Source organism: Mustelus asterias, chromosome 21, assembly GCF_964213995.1.
Source record: "Mustelus asterias chromosome 21, sMusAst1.hap1.1, whole genome shotgun sequence".
NCBI lineage: Eukaryota > Metazoa > Chordata > Chondrichthyes > Carcharhiniformes > Triakidae > Mustelus > Mustelus asterias.
In genome coordinates this window covers 63257342-63284019 of record NC_135821.1, presented here as the reverse complement: position 1 = coordinate 63284019, position 26678 = coordinate 63257342, and the positions used below count along the sequence as shown (strand labels likewise).

At 48.0% G+C, this 26678-nt stretch overlaps 1 protein-coding gene and 1 non-coding gene across 3 annotated transcripts in view; one reads left to right on the top strand and one right to left on the bottom strand.

Moving 5' to 3' along the window:
* LOC144509337 (uncharacterized) overlaps positions 1–12596 on the top strand; it is a 122591-nt gene extending 109995 nt beyond the window's left edge. For both annotated transcript variants that reach the window (XM_078238015.1, XM_078238014.1), the window contains exons 19-22: positions 2271–2394; positions 2715–2873; positions 7759–7921; positions 11839–12596. In XM_078238015.1, the coding sequence (XP_078094141.1) occupies positions 2271–2394; positions 2715–2873; positions 7759–7921; positions 11839–11927 (535 nt within the window). In that variant the 3' untranslated portion in view covers positions 11928–12596. The remainder of the gene's footprint in view (positions 1–2270; positions 2395–2714; positions 2874–7758; positions 7922–11838) is intronic.
* On the bottom strand, positions 8110–8300 carry LOC144509538 (U2 spliceosomal RNA). Its single transcript, XR_013500469.1, has one exon. It is a non-coding gene; the product is annotated as a U2 spliceosomal RNA (small nuclear RNA).
* Positions 12597–26678: the final 14082 nt, after the last annotated feature.

The window sequence follows — 26678 nt, the reverse complement described above, 5'->3', positions numbered from 1 at the left end:
CCGTGTCTGTGTGGGTTTCCTCTGGGTGCTCCGGTTTTCCCCCACAATCCAAAGACGTGCAGGTTGGGTGCATTGGCCGTGCTAAATTCTCCCTCTGTGTACCCGAACAGGTGTCGGAGTGTGGCGATTAGGGGATTTTCACAGTAACTTCACTGCAGTGTTAATGAAGCCTACTTGGGACATTAATAAATAAAAACTTAAGCTGCATTGAGTAGGCTGGTGTTGAATTAAGGGGTTTCTCCAACCAGACACACAAATGATTGTGTCAGACCTAAGTGTCCCGCTGCAACACGGCCTGTTATGACAGGTAGTGAGTGCTTGTGAGCAGGGCCTGTTCCCAACTTGCATATCAGACCAGACTACAATGAGCTCAGTGAGGCCCATGAGGTTGGCCTCTTGGAGTATGAGCTCCCTGATTGAAGTAATGATTGCCTGCCCAATCAGGGAGTCTCACCTGTATATATTGAGGAGTGTCAGAGCTACTGACAATCCGGATTCTGACTTTGTACCTGAAGCATTCTAAAGAGTGGAGATCAGTTTGCAAATAAAGGGAATTTGGTGAAGGGACACCGGCCTCTGGGACCCTCTGGACAATTGGGAGAGAAATCCCAAAACCAGAAACTTATAGTCAGTTCACTTTTTAAATTGCAAAGTAAGGAATCTTAAATTTGAAGGGGTTTATTCTGTAAGCGTGCAATATGGAATTGGGGTGGCACGGTAGCACAGTGGTTAGCACTGCTGCTACACTGCTGGGACCAGAGTCCTGGCGAATCATATAACTAGGGCTGTAGATAGGGCTTTAAACTAAATAGTGGGGGGGGGGAGGGTTCAGTTGTATGAAGAATTTAAAAATCCAAATTAAAGGAGAGGGTAGAAGTGCAGGTTAATGGAGCTGGGGACTCAGGAGAGGTTAGTAAAGTTTCCAGACCACATAAGAAGGTGGCAGGAATCTAACCTCAGGCAGAGCAAAAAAGGTGAAGAGTATGAGAAGGGAGGTGGTCAGTGCAGGACTGAGGGTGTTGTACCTAAATACGCACAGTATACGGAACAAGGTAAATGAGCTTGTTGCGCACTTGTCGTATGAGGAACGGTTGAGAACTCTGGGTCTGTACTCGTTGGAGTTTAGAAGGATGAGGGGGGGATCTTATTGAAACTTACAGGATACTGCGAAGCCTGGATAGGGTGGATGTGGAGAAGATGTTTCCACTAGTAGGAAAAACTAGAACCAGAGGGCACAACCTCAGGCTAAAGGGACGATCCTTTAAAACAGAGAAGAGGAGGAATTTCTTCAGCCAGAGAGTAGTGAATCTGTGGAATTCTTTGCCGCAGAAGGCTGTGGAGGCCAAGTCATTGAGTGTCTTTAAGACAGAGATAAATAGGTTCTTGATTAATAAGGGGATCAGGGGTTATGGGGATGAGAAAAACATCAGCCATGATTGAATGGCGGAGCAGGCTCGATGGGCTGACTGGCCTAATTCTGTTACTATGTCTTATGGTATTATAGTCTTCACAGCGTCAGGGACCTGGGTTCGATTCCTGGCTTGGATCACTGTCTGTGTGGGGTTTGCATGTTCTCCTCCGGGTGCTCTGGTTTCCTCCCACATTCTGAAAGACGTGCTGGTTAGGTGCATTGATACGAACAGGAGCCAGAGTGTGGCGACCAGGGGAATTTCACAGTAACTTCATTGCAGTGTTAATGTAAGCCTTACTTGTGACTATTAAATAAACTTTACTTTATATGATTGGTGAGACAGATTTTGTCTCCATTTATCTGATACGTTAAGCATAGAAACTGGAAGCAGGACTAGGCCATTTGGTCCTTCGAGCCTGCTCCGCTATTCATTATGATCATAGCTGATCATCAAATTCAATATCCTGCTGCACCCTTCCCCCCAATATCCCTTTAGCCCCAAGAGCTATATCTAACTCCTTCTTAGCTCTTCAATTCCCAGAGATTTGGAACAACGAAGGAAGGTCGGGAATCTTAGTCTTATGTTGTGCAGTTGAAGCAGTGGTTGGTTAACAGCCTGAGATTGGTCTACATGGGACCATCTGGGCACTGTGACAGGCAGTAGTGGCCTAAAGTTAACACAGTGGACAGATGTACCAAAATCACTGGCCTGACGATCCCATCGTGATGCAAGATTCCCAGGCACTCCCCATCCCGAATTTATGACGGGCTTCATGCAACCCCAGAGATGAAAGGGTATCAGGAGAGCTTGTTTATGTTACCATGCTGTGAGCCGCCTGTCTCCCTTTGCCATCTGCAGCTGGGTGGTTTACGAACACAGCAACTTCCGAGGTCGCCAAGTTCTCCTGGAGCCCATTGAGATTTTGAACTGGCCCAAGTACAGCGGCTTCTCCCGGATTGGATCCTTATCACCGGTCACACAGGTTAGTGCAAAACTGGCTACTTCTCATCAATGGTCCGACCAACTTGAAGCTCCAAACACCAACCCACAAACTATTGTCCTTTGAAACCTAATCCTGTTATCTCCCTATTAGAACTTGCTGACTCTGCTCTGCTCCTGTCCGACTCACGGGAAGCTCAGACGAGAGGTTTCAATGCTCCAGCTTCTTTCTGGGCCTGAATGTCATTGCACTATTTCCCTCACTCCTGTTGCATGGTGTTTAACACAAGTACAAGGGGAGCAGAGAGAGACCATTCCTTCTCCTGCCCCTCGAGCTTAATGCATTTGTCTTTGTCTTTTCAGAAAGCTGCATTTTTCCAAATCAAGAACAAACACACTCAGGATCTCCTGTCAGTCACCGTGTGTCAGGAGGATGTTAAGTCTGGACGAGTCATCATTGCTCCTGAGAATAAGGAACTCGAGCAACTCTGGTTCTATGAGAAAGGGATGCTGAAACCCAAAGTAAGAGACTTGCTGTTTATTTACAAGTGGCGGAAAGAGGCAGGAATCCTGCACAGCTCAACAAGTTGACATGTGACAACCTGTCTTAAAGAGGGGATCACTATTGACAACCTTTCTTTGAATGTGGCCATGTCTGGGATGTTGGATTAGGGCTGGCATGGTGTTGTGGGAGGGTTAGGATGGTCATGTATTCAGACTGGGGTCATAGTCTGAGGATATAGGATAAACCTTTTAGGACTGAGATGTGGAGAAATTTCTTCACCTAGAGAGTGGTGGGCCTGTGGAATTCTCTACCACCGAGAGCAGTTGAGGCCAAAACATCGTAGATTTTCAAGGAAGAGTTAGATGTAGCTCTTGGGTCTATAGGGATCAAAGGATATGGGGAGGAAGACATGATCAGGCTATTGAGTTGGAAGATTAGCCATGTTCAGTCCAAAGGTGTGCAGGTTAGGTGGATTATCCATGTTAAATTGCCCCTTAGTGTCCCAAGATATGTAGATTAGATGGATTAGCCGTGGGAAATGTGTGGGGTTACGCAGAAAGGGCAGGGAGAAGGCCTAGGGAAGATACTCTGTCAGAGAGTCGGTGCAGACTCAATGGGCCTTCTGGCTTCTTCTGCACTGGAGGGATTCTATGATCATAATGAATGTTGGAGCAGGCTCAAAGGACTGAACCGCCTACTCCAGCAGCATGGTGACACAGTGGTTAGCACTGCTGCCTCACAGCGCCAGGGATCCGGGTTCGATTCCAGGCTCAGGTCACTGTCTGTGTGGAGTTTGCACATTCTCCCCATGTGTGGGTTTCCTCCCATGGTCCAAAAGACGTGCTGATTAGGTGCATTGGCCATGCTAAATTCTCCCTCAGTGTACCCGAATAGGCGCCGGAGTGTGGCGACTAGGGGACTTTCACAGTACGTTCATTGCAGTGTTAATCATAGAAACCCTACAGTGCAGAAAGAGGCCATTCGGCCCATCGAGTCTGCACCAACCACAATCCCACCCAGGCCCTACCCCCATATTCCTACATATTTACCCAATAATCCCTCTAACCTACGCATCTCAGGACACTAAGGGCAATTTTTAGCATGGCCAATCAACCTAACCCGCACATCTTTGGACTGTGGGAGGAAACCAGAGCACCTGGAGGAAACCCATGCAGACACGAGGAGAATGTGCAAACTCCACACAGACAGTGACCCAAGCCGCGAATCGAACCCAGGTCCCTGGAGCTGTGAAGCAACAGTGCTAACCACTGTGCTACCGTGCCGCCTGTAATGTAAGCCTCCTGTTTCTATTCTCTACGTTTCTATGTTAATGACATCAACTTGCTGACACTGGGACAGGAGCGGGTCATTCAACCCCTAACATTTGCTCACCCATTTGGCCCTGAGCTCACTATGGCCTGGACTCTCTCCGAACTGCCAACAAATGGAAAAGGAATCCAAGGCGGACAAGGAGAAATGTTCGGGTAGAGTCCAGGTACATTCCCACAAAGGGAGAAGACAGGGCATCCAAAAATAGAACTCCCTGGATGAAGGTGAAGCTGGAGACCAGACTGAAGCATCACAGGGAGAAGGAGGTGTCCGCTTAAGAAAATGAGAGAGAATCGGGCTAAATATCGAGCAGAAATGGAGAAGAAAGTCTGGGGCAAAGGGACAGTACTGTAATAGATTGGCGGCTAACATAAAGGAATCAAAACGTGTTCCATTCACACAATAGAGCTTTGGTAGCATAGTGGTCATGTTATTGGACTAATAATCCAGAACCTGGGGGAATGTTCTGAAGACATGAGTTCAAATCCCACCTTGACAGTTCCTTAGGAAACGTAAATTCAGATCTTTTTATAAAATCTGGTACCGGTAACAATGATCATGAAATCACCATCTTCTCATAAAAATGGGTTCATTATCCAGTCTGGCCTATCTGTGACCACTGTCCCGTACCAACGTTATTTCACTCTTAACTGCCCCCTGGTTTGCCAGGACATTGTAATCGGTTATAGAGGGGATGGTAATATTTTTTGGCATTGCCAGCAACATCCAGATCCCATGAATAGGTTATCACCAGAGGAATGGTGGGGCCAATTAGAGACCGAATGGAGATGTGTTGTTGGAGGCTGAGGTATTAGATGAGGGGAGAGGGGTGGTGCCGTAGGATTGTAGGATTCATAAAATGGGGGCTGACTGAACCTTGTACCTACAGGCCAGATAGTTTAACATGAGGAAGTTTCTGGAAACAATAATTTGGGAGAAAAGTAACAAGTCACTTTGAAAAATGTGGACTCTTAAAGGAGCATTAGCATGGATTTGTTGAAGGCAAATCGTGTTTTGATGAGTTAACAGAGTTTGCGGATGAGGGGAATGTAGTTGAAGTGTATATAGATTTTGAAAGGCTTTTGATAAAGTGCCTCATGTTCGGCTGCTTAGCATAATTGAAGCGGCACGGTGGCACAGTGGTTCGCACTGCTGTCTCTCAGCGCCTGGGACCCAGGTTCGATTCCCGGCTTGGGTCACTATCTGTGTGGAGTTTGCACATTCGCCCTGTGTCTGCATGAGTTTCCTCCGGGTGCACCGGTTTCCTCCTACAACCCAAAGATGTGCGGGTTAGGTGAATTGACCATGATAAATTGTCCATTAGTGTCAGGGGGATTAGCAGGGTAAATATATGGGGTTACAGGGATAGGGCATGGGTGGGATCATTGTTGGTGCAGGCTCAATGGGCCGAATGTTCGTGCTTGACGAACATGTTGGATTTTTATGAAGATGTGACTAGGGCGGTTGATGGAGGAGAACCGGTGGATGCGGTGTTTTTGGATTTCCAAAAGGCGTTTGATAAGGTGCCCCATAAAAGGCTGCTGAAGAAGATTAGGGCACACGGAGTTGGGGGTAGTGTGTTAAAGTGGATTGGGGACTGGCTATCCGACAGGAAGCAAAGAGTCGGAATAAATGGGTGTTTTTCCGGTTGGAGGAAGGTAACTAGTGGCGTGCCGCAGGGATCAGTACTCGGGCCGCAACTGTTTACCATTTATATAGATGATCTGGAGGAGGGGACGGAGTGTAGGGTAACGAAGTTTGCAGACGACACAAAGATAAGTGGAAAAGTGAATCGTGTGGAGGACGGAGAAGATCTGCAGAGAGATTTGGACAGGCTGAGTGAGTGGGCGAGGATATGGCAAATGGAGTATAACGTTGAGAAATGCGAGGTTATACACTTTGGAGGAAATAATAACAAATGGGATTACTATCTCAATGGAAACAAATTAAAACATGCTACCGTGCAAAGGGACCTGGGGGTCCTTGTGCATGAGACGCAAAAGCCCAGTCTGCAGGTACAACAGGTGATCAAGAAGGCAAATGGGATGTTGGCCTATATTGCGAGGGGGATAGAATATAAAAGCAGGGATGTCTTGATGCACCTGTACAGGGCATTGGTGAGGCCGCAGCTGGAATACTGTGTGCAGTATTGGTCCCCTTATATGAGGAAGGATATATTGGCATTGGAGGGAGTGCAGAGAAGGTTCACCAGGTTGATACCGGAGATGAGGGGTTTGGATTATGAGGAGAGGCTGAAGAGATTGGGTTTGTACTCGTTGGAGTTTAGAAGGATGAGGGGGGATCTTATGGAGACTTATAAGATAATGCGGGGGCTGGATAGGGTGGAGGCGGAGAGATTCTTTCCACTTAGTAAGGAAGTTAAAACTAGAGGACACAGCCTCAAAATAAAGGGGGGTCGGTTTAAGACAGAGTTGAGGAGGAACTTCTTCTCCCAGAGGGTGGTGAATCTCTGGAATTCTCTGCCCACTGAGGTGGTGGAGGCTACCTCGCTGAATATGTTTAAAGCGCGGATGGATGGATTCCTGATCGGTAAGGGAATTAAGGGTTATGGGGATCAGGCGGGTAAGTGGTACTGATCCACGTCAGATCAGCCATGATCTTATTGAATGGCGGGGCAGGCTCGAGGGGCTAGATGGCCTACTCCTGCTTCTATTTCTTATGTTCTTATGTTCTTATGTTCTTATGAATGGCCTCCTGCACTGTGGGGATTCTATGAGGCCATGAAATAAATGAGCAGTAACAACACCGACACACAACTGGCTACAGGATGAAAAACGGTTGTGGGGAATGGCTGTTTTCCCAATTGAAGAGGGCATTCAGTGATGTTCCCCTGGGTTCAGGATGAGGACCACTTGATTTATATTAATGACTCAGATTTAGGAGTACAGGACAAGCTAGCTGATATCTCACCCCAATGATAGCACCTCTAACAGTGCAGCAAGCAGTCAGTACCACAGTGGAGTGGTTTCAACCCACAACCTTCTGATTCTGATGCATAAATACAATCCACGGGGCCACAGCTGATAGCTGGCTGAGAATATGATACCCCCCACAGTCAAGTCATCCAATGATGCTCACTTGCTAAACTTGCATCATCAAGAAAAGTTGTTTAGGATCAGAGGACAGCTTGGTAGCATGGGAATCCCTACCCCGGCAAGAGCCCCCAACATGTTGTGAAGAGTTGGTAAAAGAAGTACCAAAGTCTGTTCCATGATAGATACAGTAAGAGTTTTAACAACACCAGGTTAAAGTCCAACAGGTTTATTTGGTAGCAAATGCCATTAGCTTTCGGCGCGCTGGTCCTTCGTCAGATGGAGTGGAAAAAAAAGTGGATTTTTCCACTCCATCTGACGAAGGACCAGTGCGCCGAAAGCTAATGGCATTTGCTACCAAATAAACCTGTTGGACTTTAACCTGGTGTTGTTAAAACTCTTACTGTGTTTACCCCAGTCCAACGCCGGCATCTCCACACCATGGTAGATAAACAGACAAACCTTAATTGTGCCTCCTTTCATTTCCTATTTAATCTATTCTTTCCTTCCTGTATTGCAGTTTTCTCCAGACATGAGCCTTCAAACCATTGGACAAATGACTGACGCTGGCAGTAAAGTTGTTCTCTGGTCTGAGAAACGGATGCCGAGGCATTGCTGGACATTTGAACTGAGTGGCACAGTCCAGAGCCTCTTGTACAAGGGCTTTGTGCTCGACATCAAAGGTGAGTGTTCTCTGAGCCGATGCTTTGCGAACACCGTGTTTTCGAGCCCAGCCAGCAAGCTGTCCATTGGCTTAATTTTTATTTTTATTCCAATTCAATCAAATCCAATTCAGAATCTCAACAAGTTGAGACATTCCCGGTCCAAGCTGACAAGACAGGGCTCTCACCTCCTGTCTTGGGCTTGATCTACATGATCCAAGCTGATTGGAGTAGGCATTGCACCTCCTCCAAGGCTTGATCTCATTGCATCTTAGCCAAAAGGCCGAGATGCCGCTTTTAAAAATTGCTTCAAATGAAGCTAAAATGTAACCTAATGACTTCAACCAAGCGCAGCATGTCGACGCCACACTTGATCTTAGCCAAAAGGCCGAGAAGCGATTGGCTTAATGCTCCGAAATATTGGGCAAACTGAAGCCACTGTCTTTGGTCCCTACGACAAACTCCAGTCCCTAGGCATAGACTCCGCTCCTCTTCCTGGTAGCTCTCTCAAGGCCGAACCAGACTCTTTGCAACGGCCTTGGATTTGAGCCCAAACTGAGTTTCCAACTCCTTCTGTTCCACCTCGGTAACATCACCCAATTCCATCCTTGCCTCAGCACATCCGTGATTAAAATCCTCACCTTGCCTTTGTTATCTCAAGACTTGATTATCCTCGTGCTTTCTAGACTGACCTCCCATCTTTGGGCCCAGATAAGCTCATCCAGAACTCTGCTGCCTGTATCCAAGCATCAAGTCCTCTTCATCCACCATCCATGTGCTTGCTGACCCACATTGATTCCCAGTCCAGTTATAACTCAACTTTATCATTCTCATCTTAAAGTGGCCCAGTACCTCCTCAGTAATTTGCCTGATTATATTGCTGTGAAGCTTCTGGAGATATTTTACTGTGTTAAAGTCTCCTTTACAAATATAAGATGTTGCTGTCCTCACATTTATACCTTTCTCTGATGATACTCATAGCCTGAGCACCTTTTCCATCGCTAAGCTTTGACTTCTGAGAAGTTTATTTTCCTTTTTCATGCCAAGTCCTTACAATCCGTCATTCTAATAAAACCCCAGTCCATTCTAGACTTCAACACCAATCCCATCTCTTCTATCTTCACTCTCTCCCAACTCCGCAAAGACACAAAGGAACTTGTTTCCCGCTAACTGCTTTTGTTATGAAATGGAGGTTGATTCCACCCCCCCCCCCGAGAACTAACACCTAACCCCTCAAAGAGGAGTACCTCGCCTCATAATCTGTTAAAGTGAGTGTGAAGTGGTACAATCTGCTCTTCAGCAACTTTTAGTCATTAAATCGAAGTAACTCCCTGACACACTCTCAACAAGTAACAATTTATTTATCTAACTAATGGTGAACAAGTAAACTAAACTATTATAAAACTGAGTAAGATGGAATGTTGTACAGATAAATACAATTCCCACTTATTAACAAAAGAAAATAGAATTTTAGTCACTCTCTAAATTACAACCAGGTTTTGTGTCTTCCAGAATATTCTGGGCTTTCTCTGTTGATTCTTCTCTCTGGAACTTCTGTCTTCTTTGGTACCTTTTCTATCAAGATGGTGCTTTCTCTTAAGACATAAATGAGGCTGTTACTCTGGCAGTTGCTCTCTGCTTTTGTCCCACTGCCTCCTTCCTTTTATACCTGTGATGACATATCAGTCTACTCCACAATAGGATTGGTGCCAGGTTGCCAAAACCACCAGACTCAAATTCAATAGGTCCGTGGTACCTAAGTAAGTGCCTGTTTCAAATTTGATGGGCTGAATTCAAATAATTCAAATGCCTTTAAGCCTGTTGCCTTAGTAACCCTGCTGCTTGGCCTTCTGATACAAATGTTTCAGTCTGGGGCTCCTTGTGTGCTTGGTACGGAAAAAAAACACCACCTTTCAACAGACAATTTTACAAACACTAACATCGCAACACTTTCAATTCACTCTCTTCACTTATCGAACTTGTTACATTGCTTGCACTCATCAGCCTTTCTCAATTTCTAACAAAATCCATAGACTAATAAGCTGAATGGGCGGCTTGTCTTATGAGGAAAGGTTGGACAGGCCAGGCTTTGTCCACTGGAGTTTAGAAGAATAAGAGGCGACTTGATTGAAACATTTAAGATTCTGAGGGGTCTTGACAGGGTGGATGTGGAGAGGATGTTTCCTCTTGTTGGAGAATCTAGAACCATGAGTCACTCATTTAGAACTGAGATGAGGCAATTTTTTTCTCTAAAGGTCGTGAGTCTTTGGAACTCTCTCTTCCTGTAAAGGCAGTTGAAGCAGTCCGAATATTTTTAAGGCAGAATTAGATTGATTCTTGATAAGCAAGGGGGTGAAAGGTTATTGGGAGTAGGCAGGAATGTGAGGTTTAGGTTAAAATTAGATCAGCCATGATCTTATTGGATGGAGAAGCAGGCACGAATGGGCCGAGTGGCCTATGCCTGCTCATAATTCATATGTTCACATGTCCGAATGCACTTTACATGGCAAATTAAACAGAATAAAGAGGCTACGGTTCTGCAACTGGGCACAGCTACTTCCTGGTCTTGACTATCGATATGAGTTGATAGGAGCATAAAACAAAGAGTTGAAGCCAGTTGGCCAATCACTCCTCTCCTTTCTACACAGCTTGTGTACACACTACTCCATCATAGACGTTGCCCACCCATTTCTCCACCCCCACATGCTGGTGGAGTCTTCACTATTCGATGATGATGAAGCTGTAAGTGACTTCCATGAGTCATCTAATGGCTGAAGAGTCCGATGTGTGATTGGCATTGACACGCACAGTTTGAAATACCCTGTAGGTCTCAAACTTTACGGCTAAACCTACTGCAAGGAATGTAGTTGTAGTATAGTGTGTGCTGCTGCCCCTCTCTGCGGGTTCTAGTGGAGAGGAGGGTCCAAGGCGTCTGGGCAGCCTGGCAGCTCCATTGGATAGCCAGGACAAGATGTTTCTCTGTTCTTGCTCTTTGCCACAGTCCACACTGGGTTACCATTGTGCTGTCTGTGCCACAAGTACCAAATACTTGCCACCATCAAATTTTGTTTCGACCTTCCAACATCTGGAACTCCAATTTGGGGTTGTGGTCAACAGGGAGAAGGGGTAGATGGGCTTGAAGTTAAAGACTGCAGATCCAGAGAGGTCATCTGATCAAAGGTCAGTTGTCCTTTTTGCTCATGAGACATTAGCTCATCTGGTACACTAGATGAAATGCACCTCTTAACCTTTGAACCCCAGTTGCCTCACAAGTTTTGAACTCCACTGCCCTGACACATACACCCTGCTCCCAATCCCCACATTCATCCAGCCCCTCCGCTTCCATTGCACTTGCTATCCATGCCTCCCACCTTCCCATTCTCGGGAGGTGGAAATATTTCTTCCAGCGTTTGATTTCTTTGGGGTGCGATCCCCCCTCATTCTTCTAAATTCCAATGAGTTTGGTCCCAGTCTACTCAGTCTCTCGATTCCCGGCTTGGGTCACTGTCTGTGTGGAGTGCGTACATTGTACCTGCATGTGTTTCTTCCGGGTGCTCCGATTTCCTTCCACAGTCCAAAGATGTGCGGGTTAGGTGGATTGTCCATGCTAAATGTTCCCAGGGGGACTAGCTCGGGTAATAGCATGGGGCTTTGGGGGTGAGGCCTGGGTGGTATTGTGGTTGGTGCAGACTTGATGGGCTGAATGGCCTCCTTCTGTACTGTAGGATTCTATGATTCTCTCCTCATAAGTCAACCCTTTCAACTCCGGAATCACCTGGTGAATTTCCTCTGCATCCGCCCCCCCCGCTCCCCCCTTCCCCAGTGCCAGGATATCCTTTCTCAAGTAAGGAGACCAAAAAAATCTCTGGAGTGTTTCAGTGGCACGCTCGCTGTGTTTTATCAACCTGTTGACATAATTCTCATATCTTTCACTTCAGGTGGCAAATCTTATGACCGGGACAGTGCGATGATCTGTAAATGTGATGAGGAGAAGCCGGAGCAACAGTGGGAGATTCAGATGTTGTAACAAGATCAATGGCTGAAGAACCTGACACAAGAACTCCTCTCCCCACCTCCCCCCCCCCCAACCCCTCCAATCACCCTCTCCACTGCTCCCTTTGACCCCTGGACCACCTCACTTTGGAAGGATGGTGGTCTCTATTTCCAAACAGGGTACCCTCTGAGATTCGGACTCCACCTCCCCCGGGTGTGCGTGATCCCTCATTACGCCCGCACCCAATCTAATGTCCCCAAAATCTCCGTGTGGAGACCTGGAGTGCAGATTTGGAAGCAGGGTGGTTGGGGGAGGGGGTTGGGCAGAGGAAAGAGGGTCAACATGGGGCAGAGACCATCGAGAGAAGGGGCCTGGGTAGTTTTCTCAACCAACATCTTATCGAGTGTACGTTTGGAAATTCTTAACCAGGAATTGCAGCTTAGAAATCCACGGGTCCCGGGAGAGGCAGGCGGACAAGTTGACTCGGGAGTAAGCGGGATCTCTGTATATATATATTTTTCTAAAGTTTATTGCAGTTTAAGTGTTAGTCAGTAATTACTCTATTGTCAGAATTACTTCCCTCATGTGTAACATTCTCACTCCGATATTTTAGTGGAAGAGTGAACACATTTCTTTTATATGGATTGTTGTTTTGGTACAATGGAATCAGAGGAATATTAAACAAACTCAAAAATCACCGTCATTAACGCCAGTCGGTTCTTGGGTTGTGGGTGAGACTGGCATCTCTTGCCTGGAGCTATTCCCAATCTGCCACATGGTGTGGGGCTGGAGTCAAATCCAGGTCGGATTGGATGAAGGGGAATGGTTCCCTCAAGGATTTGAATGAAATAATTGGCTTTTTCAATATTATAATTGCGGTCTTCACGCTGTGTTCCGTGTCACAGTCTTCGGGCAGGGGGGAGCGGGGGGGTTGGTCCATGTGTATTAAGGGTGTGTGTTCAGGGATCTTGGTGTGTGTGTTTGGGTGTATGTGTTTTGATGTGATGGGGCATGTGTGTTTAGGAGTATTGGTCCGTGTGTGTGTGTGTGTGGGGAGGGGGGGGGGGCGTGCCTCTCTCTCCTTTCCCTCTCCTTCATGGTGACAGCCTCTTCTTGCTCACATTCTCAGTGGTGAGATGATGTGGAACGATTTCTGTACGGAACTGGGACCCAACACCTTCTGGACGAGTGTGAGGAAAGCTGTGAATCACGTTTTTCAGGACCCTGTAAAAGACAGGCTTGCATTTATATAGCACCTTTTAAAACTTCAGTATGGCAGCTCCGTCCTGCCTGTTGTGATCAAATCTCTCCGGCCTGATCTGCCCTTCCCCCCCACTCAGCATTTATATAACCCCTTTCATGAAACTTCACACCATGCAGATTGACTCCCACATTTCTTACATTCAGGTTTGTGCTGATAGGCAAGTATCATTTGGTCTTCTCGGCAATGATCATCTCTGATCAGAGAGAGTCTAACCATCTCCACCCTACTTACCGTTCACCAGCATCACCATTGACGAATGCACCACCATCAATACTGACCAGCAACAAAACCGCACCAGCTACATCAATGGGGCGGCACGGTGGCCCAGTGGTTAGCACCGCTGCCTCACAACGCCAAGGATCCGGGTTCAATTCCGGCCTCAGGTCACTGTCTGTGTGGAGTTTACACATTCTTCCCATGTCTGCGTGGGTTTCCTCCCACACTCCAAAGATAGGTTGATTGGCCATGCTTAATTTGACTCTCGTGTCAGGGGGTAAATGCGTGGGGTTATGGGAATAGGGCCTGGGTGAGATTGTGTTTGGTACAGCTGAATGGCCTCCTTCTGCACTGTAGGGATTCTACAATATATTGGCCGTAGAAGCAGGTCAGAGACTGGGTATTCTGTGACAAGTTGACTCACCCCATGACTCCCAAAGCTCACTCCGTGCCCTACTTGCCTGGATAAATGCAGCTCCAAAAACAGTCAAGAGGCTCAATACCATCCAGGATACGGCACCCATGCACCACCCTAAACGTTCACACTGACACAGTGGCAGCAGTGTCTACCATCTACAAGATACGCTGCAGGAAGTTGTCAAGATTCCTTCAAAAGAACCTTCCAAACCTGCGAGCTTTATCACCTAGAAGACTAAGGGCAGCACGATGGAAACAGCACCCCCTGTAGGTTTCCCTCCAAATCACACATCCTCATCCGGAGCCGTTTCACATTCCTTCGCTGTCGCTGGGTCAAAATCTAGGAAGCCCCTTCCTAACAGCACGGTGGATGTACCTACACCAGGGTATCGGGGTGGTTCACGCAGGTGCAGCACAATCCTTAAGGGCAACTAAGTAAGGATGATAGATGTTGGCCTGGTCAGTGAGATCCACAACCCAGAATGGATAAATCAAACAAACACCGCAACACTAACTACACTGGGAAAGGAATGAATTGGCTGTGAGATAATTTGGGACAGCCAGGGTTGTGGCAGATACCAGAGGATTGCCAATTAGTTCATCCTTTCAGGAAAGAAATAAGGTGGGATTCTCCCAAGTACCCCCCCCCCCCCCCCCACTTCCTCCCGTGCCAGTGGATACTTTAACAGGAGAGGCCAGTGGGAGGGGGGATGAGTGGGGGAGAGGCTGGTGGGAGGTGGGGTTGGGTGGGGGAAGAGGCTGATGGGGGAGGGGATTGGATGGGAGAGAGGCCGGTGGGAGGGGAGTGGGTGGGGGAGAGGTAGGTGGGGGAGGGGGGGTGGGTGGGGGAGAGGCCGGTGGGAGGTGGGGGAGAGGCAGGTGGGGGAGGGGATTGGGTGGGGGAGAGGCCGGTGAGGCAGGGGGTTGGGTGGGGGGGGGGGTGGGTGGGGGAGAGGCCGGTGGGAGGTGGGGTTGGGTGGGGGAGGGGATTGGGTGGGGGAGAGGCCGGTGAGGCAGGGGGGTGGGTGGGGGAGAGGCCGGTGCGGTTGGGTGGGGGAGGGGATTGGGTGGGGGAGAGGCCGGTGAGGCAGAGGGTTGGGTGGGGGAGGGGGGTGGGTGGGGGAGAGGCCGGTGGGAGGTGGGGTTGGGTGGGGGAGGGGATTGGGTGGGGGAGAGGCCGGTGGGAGGTGGGGTTGGGTGGGGGAGGGGATTGGGTGGGGGAGAGGCCGGTGAGGCAGGGGGGTGGGTGGGGGAGAGGCCGGTGCGGTTGGGTGGGGGAGGGGATTGGGTGGGGGAGAGGCCGGTGAGGCAGAGGGTTGGGTGGGGGAGGGGGGTGGGTGGGGGAGAGGCCGGTGGGAGGTGGGGTTGGGTGGGGGAGGGGATTGGGTGGGGGAGAGGCCGGTGGGAGGTGGGGGGAGGCAGGTGGGGGAGGGGATTGGGTGGGGGAGAGGCCGGTGAGGCAGGGGGTTGGGTGGGGGAGGGGGGTGGGTGGGGGAGGGGGGTGGGTGGGGGAGAGGCCGGTGGGAGGTGGGGTTGGGTGGGGGAGGGGATTGGGTGGGGGAGAGGCCGGTGAGGCGGAGGGTTGGGTGGGGGAGGGGGGTGGGTGGGGGAGAAGCCGGTGGGAGGTGGGGTTGGGTGGGTGGGGGAAGGGGGGTGGGTGGGGGAGGGGTTTGGGTGGGGGAGGGGGGTGGGTGGAGGAGGGGGATGGGTGGGTGGGGGAGGGGGGTGGGTGGGGGAGAAGCCGGTGGGAGGCCCAATGAAAGGATTTCACAGCGGTGTGAATTTCTGACGGGATCTTCCATTGGTGCCACCATGGCGGCTTGGGAAACCCGCTGGAGACTGGCGTGAACCTCATTCACATCCGGCTAATCGGATGCAGGTGAAGGCCCAATCCCCTCGCCTCCCCTCACCACCAGCCCCCCCCCCGCTCCCCCATGCCCGATTCTCCACAGCGTCAGCTGCTACGAAACACATTGGGAACAGGGGAAGGGAGGGGAGGGAACCACTGTCCTGGAGGAGTTCCATCTTCCGTCCTCAAATAGATCCCAGAGGTCCAGCTTCATTTTTAGGGGGTCCACCTTCTTTCAATAGTGGGTCAGTGATATTGGGCATCTTCTCAATATGGCGCCCGGATAGGACAGCGGACTACGCAGCATCAGACCTGCCCTGCCACTGAATACGGCGCAAAACATCCGGCCTTTGCAGTACATCACACTCCACCATCCCACGCCGCTTTGGGACTAAGTCCCAGGGTGGGAGAATTCTGTCCCCAGTGACACAAAACCAGTGTTGCCATCAATAAAATGGTCTCAAATTTATCCCACATTCTCCACCAGGTGGCAGCAAATCTCCACATTAAAGTTAGAATTCTTCGTTGAGTGGAAATGTGGAAAGATCCCAGCACCAAGTATCCAGGGCTGTCCCAACCATCCGGTATTCCCACTAACTGGTCCCAGAGAGTCCGCCCAGTTGTGCAAGAAGGCGTATATAACTACACTGATCTCACTGACACCAAGGAAATACAGAGATACTTGACTGAATGCCCAGTTTAAGTGATAAGTTTTAACGAGAGTCTTGCAAAAGGAGAGGGTGATTGCGGGAGAAATTCCAGAGTAAAGGGCCCAGGCTGTTCGAGGCACAGCGCCTAATAAAACTGGAAATGCACAAGAGGCCAGAACTGGATTGGTGCAGAGATCTAGGAGAGTTGCAGGGCTGGAAGAGGTCATATGGTGTAGGTACACCCACAGTGCTGTTAGGGAGGGAGTTCCAGGATTTTGACCCAGCGACAGTGAAGGGAAGACGATATATTTCCAAGTTGGGAAGGTGTGTGGCTTGGAGGGGAACTTCCAGGTGATGATGTTCCCATGTGTCTGCTGCTCTTGTCCTCCTAGATAGGGCCGGTCATCAGTTTGGAAGGTGCTGTCGAAGGAGCCTTTACTGAGTTCCTGCACTGCATCTTATAGATGGTACACACTGCTGCTACTGTGCGACGGTGGTGGAGGGAGTGGATGTGGTGCCAATCCAGTGGGCTGTTTTATCCTGGATGGTTGTTGGAGCTGCATTCATCCAGGCAAGTGGGGAATATTCCATCACACTCCTGACTTGTGCCTTGTAGACGATGGATAGGCTTTGGGGAGCCGGGAGGTGAGTTACTCAACACAGAATTCCCAGCCTCTGACTTGCCACAGTACTTATATGGCTGGGTCTAGTTTGGTTTCTGATCAATGATAACCCCCAGGATGTTGATAGTGGGGGATTCAGCAATGGCAGTGCCATTGAATGTCATGGGGCGATACAGAACTTTACTCATTTTTCAATCGGTTCTGGGAGTGTGGGCCCCCATCACTCATCCAGTATTTATTTTCCACATGGGTTGCCATGTTGTTTGATTAAAAAGAAATAGCTTGTGGAGCACTTCAATGGGTAGTTAGGAGTCACCCATATTGGTGTTGGATCAGTCGTCACAATGCAACAGATCCATGTTCATTTACTGACCGGTGGGGGTGGCGGAATTCTCCCATCCTGGGACTAAATCCTGTGACAAGGATGGGAACTTGGAGTGTTTCCCACTGTGGAGGCTGGCGGGAAAACATGACAAACCTTCCGGCCCTGACCCCGCTAATTATGCCCCTGGGTGTTTTGTGGCGTGTGACGGGAAGGGCATGTTGGCGCCTGGTCCGCTGTCCTAATCGGGCGCCATATTGAAAAGGCGCCCAACATCACTGGCCCACTGCTGAAGAAGGCAGGTGGATCTCTGGGAACATTCAGAGGCTGGAAGATGGAACTCCTCCAGGACACTGACTCTGGGAGATCGACCTGAAGATTCCTACCGCTTTGATGCCCAGGATCAAGGTTTGCCAGCAGCCTCCACCCTGAACCCTAGAGGCCGCCCCAGGTGAATTGTCCAGGTGAATCCCGGCATCCAGATACCTCGCTGTTCCAGACCTGTTTCTCAGTGCCAAGTTTTCCCACTGGCGCTGCGGAGAATTAGGCACGGGGCGGGGGTGGTGGGGGGAAGGTTGGGGAGGGAGGTGGGTGGGGATTTAACAACATAAGAACTAGGAGCAGGAGGAGGCCATCTGGTCCTTCGAGCCTGCTCAGACATTCAATAAGATCATGGCTGATCTTTTCATGGACTCAGCTCCACTTACCCGCCCGCTCACCATAACCCTTAATTCCTTTACTGTTCAAAAATTTATCTATCCTTACCTTAAAAACATTCAATGACGTAGCCTCAACTGCTTTACTGGGCAGGGAATTGCACAGATTCACAACTCTTTGTGTGAAGAAGTTCCTCCTCAACTCAGTCCTAAATCTGCTTCCCCTTATTTTGAGGCCATGCCCCCTAGTTCTAGTTTCAACTGTCAGTGGAAACAACTTCCCTGCTTCTATCTTATCTATTCCCTTCATAATCTTATATGTTTCTATAAGACCTCCCCTCATTCTTCGGAATTCCAATGGGTATAGCCCCGGTCTACTCAATCTCCCTTCATAAGCCAACCCTCTCAACTCTGGAATTAACCTCGTGAATCTCCTCTGCACCCCCTCAAGTGCCAGTATATCCTTTCTCAAGTAAGGAGACCAAAATTGTACACAGGTGTGGCCTCACCAGCACCTTATACAGCTGCAACATAACCTCGCTGTTTTTAAACTCCATCCCTCTAGCAATGAAGGACAAAATTCCATTTGCCTTCTTAATTGCCTGCTGCACCTGCAAACCAACTCCTTGTGATTCTTGCACAAGGACACCCAGGTCCCTCTGCACAGCAGCATGCTGCAATGTTTTACAATTTAAATAATAGTCCATTTTGCTGATGTTGCTACCAAAATGGATGACCTCACATTTACCAACATTGTACTCCATCTGCCAGACCCTCGCCCACTCACTTAGACTATCTATATCCCTTTGCAGACTTTCAGAGTCCTCTACACACTTTGTTCTGCCATTCATCTTAGTGTCATCTGTGAATTTTGACACACTACACTTGGTCCCCAACTCCAAATCATCTATGTAAATCGTAAACAATTGCGGTCCCAACACTGATCACTGAGGCACACCACTAGTCACTGATCGCCAACCAGAAAAACACCCATTTACTCCCATTCTTTGCTTTCTGTTAGTTAACCAATCCTCTATCCATGCTAATACATTACCCGTAACAACATGCACCTTTATCTTATGTAGCAGTCTTTGGTGCGGCACTTGTCAAATGCCTTCTGGAAATCCAGATACACCACATCCACAGGTTCCCCATTGTCCACTAGACATGTAATGTTCTCAAAGAATTCCACCAAATTAGTCAAACATGACCTTCCCTTCATGAACCCATGCTGCATCTTACCAATGGGACAATTTATATCCAGATGTCTTGCTATTTCTTCCTTGATGATAGATTCAAGCATTTTCCCTACTACAGAAGTTAAGCAAACCGGCCTATAGTTACCCGCCTTTTGTCTACCTTTTTTAAACAGTGGTGTCATATTTGCTGTTTTCCAATCTGCGGGAACCACCCCAGAGTCCAGCGAATTTTGGTAAATTACCACTAGTGCATTTGCTATTTTCCCCACCATCTCTTTTAGTACCCTGGGATGCATTCCATCAGATCCAGGAGACTTATCTACCTTTAGCCCCATTAACTTTCTCAACACTACCTCTTTCGTGATAATGATAGTTTCTGGGTCCTCACCTGCCATAGCTTTCCTGTCATCAATTTTTGGCATGTTATTTGTGTCTTCCACTGTGAAGACCGACACAAAATACCTGTTCAATGCCTCAGCCATTTTCTCATTTCCAGTTATTACATCCCCCTTCTCATCCTCGAAAGGACCAATGTTTATTTTGACCATTCTTTTACGTTTTATATATTTGTAGAAACGTTTGCTATCTGTTTTTATATTCTGAGCTAGTTTACTCTCATAATCCATCTTACTTTTCTTTATAGCTTTTTTTGTGGCTTTCTGTTGACCTTTAAAGATTTCCCAATCCTCTAGGTTCCCACTAATCTTTGCCACTTTGTATGCATTTTCTTTCAATTTGATACCCTCCTTTATTTCCTTAGATATCCATGGCTGATTATCTCTTTTTCTACAGTCCTTCCTTATCACTGGTATATACTTTTGCTGAGCACTGTGAAAGATCGCTTTGAAAGTCCTCCATTGTTCCTCAATTGTCCCACCATAAAGCTTTTGCTCCCAGTCTACCTTAGCCAATGCCTCCCTCATCCTTTTGTAGTCTCCTTTGTTTAAGCACAAGACACTGGTATTGGATTTTACCTTCTCACGCTCCATCTGTATTTTAAATTCAACCATACTGTGATCGCTTCTTCCGAGAGGATCCCTAACTGCAAGATCATTAATTATTCCTGTCTCATTACACAGGACCAGATCTAGGATAGCTTGCTCCCTCGTAGGTTCCATTACATACTGTTCAAGGAAGCTATCGCGGATACATTCTATGAACTCCTCCTCAAGGCTGCCTTGACCGACCTGGTTTGACCAATTGATATGTAGATTAAAATCCCCCATGATAATTGCTGTACCATTTTTACATGCATCAGTTATTTCTTTGAATATTGCTCACCCCACCATGATGTCATTATTTGATGGCCTATCGACTACGCCTATCAGTGACTTTTTCTCCTTACTATTTTTAATTTCCACCAAATGGATTCAACCTTTTTTTCCATAGAACCTATATCATCCCTCACTACCACCCTGATGTCATCCTTAAATATCAGAACTACACTACCTCCCTTACCTTCCTGTCGGTCCCTCCGAACAGTCTGATATCCCTGGATATTCAACTCCCAGTCGCGACCATTACATTGGCCTCCAGGAGTTTCCCAATCCACATGGCGGACACCAGCCAAATATCCTGGCCCAGTCCATCACGCAAACCAGCCTCCCATCCATTGATTCTGTCTACACTTTCCACTGCCTCGGAAAAGCAGCCAGCATAATTAAGGACCCTACGCACCCCGGACATTCTTTCTTCCACCTTCTTCCTTCGGGAAAAAGATACAAAAGTCTGAGGTCACGTACCAACCGACTCAAGAACAGCTTCTTCCCTGCTGCTGTCAGACTTTTGAATGGACTTACCTTGCATTAAGTTGATCTTTCTCTACACCTTAGCTATGGCTGTAACACTACATTCTGCACTCTCTCCTTTCCTTCTCTGTGAACAGAATGATCTGTCTGTATAGCACGCAAGAAACAATACTTTTCACTGTATCCCAATACATGTAATAATAATAAAGCAAATCAAATCAGAAGCAAATGCAACTGTAAATTAATGGCAGAATAAAACTGATTTTTGGGTCTCCCACTGAATTTTCCCCCATTACCAACAACCATTGAATTCACCAAGGGGTTTGGGAGGTGGAGGGGAGGAAGGCGGGGGTGCAGTTTCGGAGAATTTCACCCCAGCTGCTTATTTCCAAATTTTAAAAAACCATATACAGTTTCTTAAACTGCCATGATGAGGTTTGAACTCATATTTTGTGGATTGCTATGTCATTAACACAGGTAGCAACAGCCCCAACCTGCAATCATTCCCAGCGCCCAAAGTTCCTGGGAAGCCGTTTCGCTGGAGTGTGTAGCGTAAAGGGGCTGCCAGGCACTCGTTGCTGAAGAATGTTCCAGAAGGATTTTCCATCATTCTATGATCTGAACTGCCACCTCCTGACCTCTTCTGATCCTAATTCACCCCAAATCCCATTCACCATCGCCCTTGTGCTCACTGAATTACAGCCTCTCCTTTGCCTCCATTTTCACATTTAAATCCTGGCTTTCAAATTTCTTGCCTGTCCCTCCTTCTGTAATCTCTGCCTGCTCCACAACCGGGCTGGTTCCGGGGATGGCGGGACTGATGTATGAGGAGAGATTGACTCGATTAGGGTTGTTTTCACTGGAGTTCAGACGATTGAGGGTGACTTATAGAGACTTATAAAATTCTAACAGGACTAGACAGGGTAGATGCAGGGAGGATGTTACCGATGGTGAGGGTGTCCAGAACCAGGGGTCACAGTCTGAGGATTCAGGGTTGACCATTTAGGACGGAGGTGAGGAGACATTTCTTCACCCAGTGAACCTGTGGAATTCATTTCCACAGGAAGTAGTTGATGCCAAAACATTGAATGTATTCAAGAGGCGGCTGGATATAGCACTTGGAGTGAGTGGAATCAAAGGTTATGGGGAGAAAGCTGGATTAGGCCATTGAGTTGGATGATCAGCCATGATCGTGATGAATGGCAGAGCAGGCTCGAAGGGCCGAATGGCCTCCTCCTGCTCCTATCTTCTATATTTTTATGTAACCCTCCGAGATCTCTGTGCTTCTCCAATTCACACATCTTTGCACATCTCCAATTTTAATCAATTTACCGTTGGTGACTGAGTCCTGAACTGAAATTCCCTTCCTGAACCTCTCCACTTCGTCACCAGTAAGATGCTCCTTAAAATCTACCTGTTTGACCAAGCTTTTGGTCAAACCGGGAGTGTCTCAGAGGGAGGTGTTGACCCATGAGAGAAAATCTCCATTACAAGAGAGGAAGTGTTAGGTTTTTTAGGGAACATTAAAACTGACAAAGCCCCAGGGCCTGATGGCATCTATCCTCGACTGCTCAGGGAGACGAGAGATGAAATTGCTGGGCCTCTGACGGAAATCTTTGTCGCTTCTTTGGACACGGGTGAGGTCCCTGAGGATTGGAGGATAGCGAATGTGGTCCCGTTGTTTAGGAAGGGTAGCAGGGATAACCCAGGAAATTATAGGCCGGTGAGCTTGACATCCGTGGTAGGGAAGTTGTTGGAGAGGATTCTTAGAGACAGGATGTATGTGCATTTAGAACGGAACAATCTCATTAGTGACAGACAGCATGGTTTTGTAAGAGGGAGGTCGTGCCTTACAAATTTGGTGGAGTTTTTTGAGGAAGTGACAAAAACGGTTGATGAAGGAAGGACCGTGGATGTCGTCTATATGGATTTCAGTAAGGCATTGACAAAGTCCCACATGGCAGGTTGGTTAAGAAGGTTAAGGCTCACGGGATACAAGAAGTGGCTAGATGGGTGGAGAACTGGCTTGGCCATAGGAGACAGAGGGTAGTGGTCGAAGGGTCTTTTTCCGGCTGGAGGTCTGTGACCAGTGGTGTTCCGCAGGGCTCTGTACTGGGGCCTCTGCTATTTGTGATATATATAAATGATTTGGAAGAAGGTGTAACTGGTGTAATCAGCAAGTTTGCGGATGACACGAAGATGGCTGGACTTGCGGATAGCGAAGAGCATTGTCGGGCAATACAGCAGGATATAGATAGGCTGGAAAATTGGGCGGAGAGGTGGCAGATGGAGTTTAATCCGGATAAATGCAAAGTGATGCATTTTGGAAGAAATAATGTAGGGAGGAGTTATACAATAAATGGCAGAGTCATCAGGAGTATAGAAACACAGAGGGACCTAGGTGTGCAAGTCCACAAATCCTTGAAGGTGGCAACACAGGTGGAGAAGGTGGTGAAGAAGGCATATGGTATGCTTGCCTTTATAGGACGGGGTATAGAGTATAAAAGCTGGAGTCTGATGATGCAGCTGTATAGAACGCTGGTTAGGCCACATTTGGAGTACTGCGTCCAGTTCTGGTCGCCGCACTACCAGAAGGACGTGGAGGCATTAGAGAGAGTGCAGAGAAGGTTTACCAGGATGTTGCCTGGTATGGAGGGTCTTAGCTATGAGGAGAGATTGGGTAAACTGGGGTTGTTCTCCTTGGAAAGACGGAGAATGAGGGGAGATCTAATAGAGGTGTACAAGATTATGAAGGGTATAGATAAGGTGAACAGTGGGAAGCTTTTTCCCAGGTCGGAGGTGACGATCACGAGGGGTCACAGGCTCAAGGTGAGAGGGGCGAAGTATAACTCAGATATCAGAGGGACGTTTTTTACACAGAGGGTGGTGGGGGCCTGGAATGCGCTGCCAAGTCGGGTGGTGGAGGCAGGCACGCTGACATCATTTAAGACTTACCTGGATAGTCACATGAGCAGCCTGGGAATGGAGGGATACAAACGATTGGTCTAGGTGGACCAAGGAGCGGCACAGGCTTGGAGGGCCGAAGGGCCTGTTTCCTGTGCTGTACTGTTCTTTGTTCTTTGTTCTAACTCCCCTACTATCTCCTTTTGTGGCTCAATGTCAGTTTGTAGGTGTCAGTTAGCTCGCTGGGGGGGTAGTCGGGGGTGGGGCTTGTAGAGAGTCAGGTCAGGGTAGTTATGTGGGGTCCAGTGAGGGGGTTGAAGGCCAGTTCCCCCTCCCTCCCCCACCTAGCCAGGGGTCCAGTGCACAATAGCTGGGTGAGAGGGGGACGGACCATCTCGAACTCATTCCAGGTGCCCCTTCTCCTCAAGGAGTCAAGGAGAGGACATCAGGTACCCACGGGGAGGAGGAGGGCCAGCCAGGAACTGGGGGTGGGGGGGGGCTTTAAACTAGGATAAGGGTGCCCTGCTGCTCCACCTCCCCTCTGCCACTGACCCCCCAGTGCCTTCAGCGGGTCAGGCTAAGGAGGGTGCAGGTTTCCCTGCGCAGGCTGGAGCCTTCTGGGTCTCAGGCCATCAGAGGATGGCGCCAAAGTTAGCACAGTCAACAGGGTGAAGCAGTCAGCAGACTCCCTCCACCTCAGCTGTGAATGTTGAGGCTACAACTGGACATAGTGGTAAGCAGCAAAAGATTCAGAACTGTTGGAGGCACGGGCACACAATTTTGGCACTTGTAACCATATATTCACTTGCAGTATTTGGAAGTCTCCTGGATTCCATCCTTCAGTTTGTTGCTTCAATATCTGTGCATTTAAGGGTGTGGAATGTGGGTCCTGGTCAGAGTCTGATAATAAACTCTGAAAGATTCACTTCTCTCACAATATCAGCAGATTGACTATTCAATAATCCCAAAGTGGCCATTGGTTGTGAGTGTGCTGTCTGGCCAGACAGCATGAAAGTCATTAAGTGTAGCTCACCGCAAGAAACTACAAAAGGTCGTGAATGTAGTCCAGTCCATCACGCAAACCAGCCTCCCATCCATTGACTCTGTCTACACTTCCCACTGCCTCAGCAAAGCAGCCAGCATAATTAAGGACCCCATGCACCCTGGACATTCTGCACTGTATGATTCTATGATTCTCTCTTCCACCTTCTTCCGTCAGGAAAAAGATACAAAAGTCTGAGGTCACGTATCAACCAACTCAAGAACAGCTTCTTCCCTGCTGCTGTCAGGCTTTTGAATGGGCCTACCTTATATTAAGTTGATCTTTCTCTACACCCTAGCAGTGACTGTAACACTACATTCTGCACTCTCTCCTTTCCTTCTCTGTGAATGGTATGCTTTGTCTGTATAGTGTGCAAGAAACAGTACTTTTCACTTTATACATGTGACAATAATAAATCAAATCAAATCAAATCAAACCATGTTCAGACCTCTGTAAGTGCATTCAGCGAGGTCACTGCGTCTGCTACTGCTGCTGGTACCCTAATGTGAGATTTGGGTGGAAGTTATTAGTATTCAGGGGAAGTTAGACTAGCTGCGAGTGGTAAGGAACACTGTAAATAAAGTTTCAGGACTGAGAGAGTGAAACTCAACACTGTCCTCTCAACAGTCGGAAACCAGAGGCTGCTCCAGATGTCTGGAGGAAGCTGTGATGTACACATCCCATCATTATTGGCCATCCTTGGTGATTTGTCATTTGGAGTTAACATGCAGGAGACGGCTGCAAGTAAGGAGACAATGGGTACGTTAGCCTTGACTGCGAGAGGGACTGAGTGTCGGATTAAAGAGATATGTGTAATGACACAAAAATAGGTGAGAAAGCAGGCTGTGATGAGGAGATAAAAAGTTTAGAAATGGATATTGACTGGCGAGGGGAATGGGCCAGAATCTGGCAGATGGAGTTTAATGTGGGTAAATGCGAGGTTATCCATTTTGGCCGGAAAAATAAAAGGGCAAATTACTATTTAAATGGGAAACAGGTTCAAAAGGCGTCTGTGCAGAGGGATCTGGGTGTCCTTGTGCATGAGTCTCAGAAAGTGGGTATGCAGGTGCAGAATGTTATAAGGAAGGCAAATGGAATCCTGGCATTTATTGCAAAGGGTCCAGAGTATAAAAGTAGAGAAGTGTTGTTACAATTGTATAAGGCATTGTGAGACCACACTTGGGAGTATTGTGTTCAGTTTTGATCCCCTTCTGTGAGGAAGGATGTGGTGGCACTGGAGGCGGTTCGGAAGAGGCTCACTAGATTGATTCCAGGTTTGAAGGGGCTGTCGTATGAGGAGCAGTTGAGTAGCTTGGGCTTGTACTCGCTGGAGTGCAGAAGAATGAGGGGGGATTTGATTGAGGTAAATAAAATACTCAACGAGATTGATGAAGTAAATGTCAACAAACTGATTCCCCTCCCAGAACAGTCTAGGACGAGAGGTCACAGTTGTAGAGTAAGAGGGGGTCGATTCAAGACAGAGATAAGGAGAAGTTATTTCTCACAGAGGGTTGTGAGTCTATGGAACTCACTGCCTCAGAATGCAATGGATGCAGAATCCATCAATGGATTCAAGAAAAAGATAGATAAATATTTGATCAAAGGCAGGATAAAGGGCTATGGGGAAAAGGCAGGAGCGTGGAGTTGGGATGAGATGAAGATCAGCCATGATCATATAGAATGGTGGAGCGGGCTCAAAGGGCTGAATTACCTACTCTCGCTCCTAATTCCTATGTTCCTATGTGTGTGCAGTTGATTGAAATCTTGGTGAGACCTCACATGCGGTTTTGTTTGAAAGTTTTGTAGAAACTTATAAAATTCTAACAGGGTTAGACAGGGTAGATTCAGAAAGAATGTGCCCAATGGTGGGGGAGTCCAGAACTAGGGATAATAG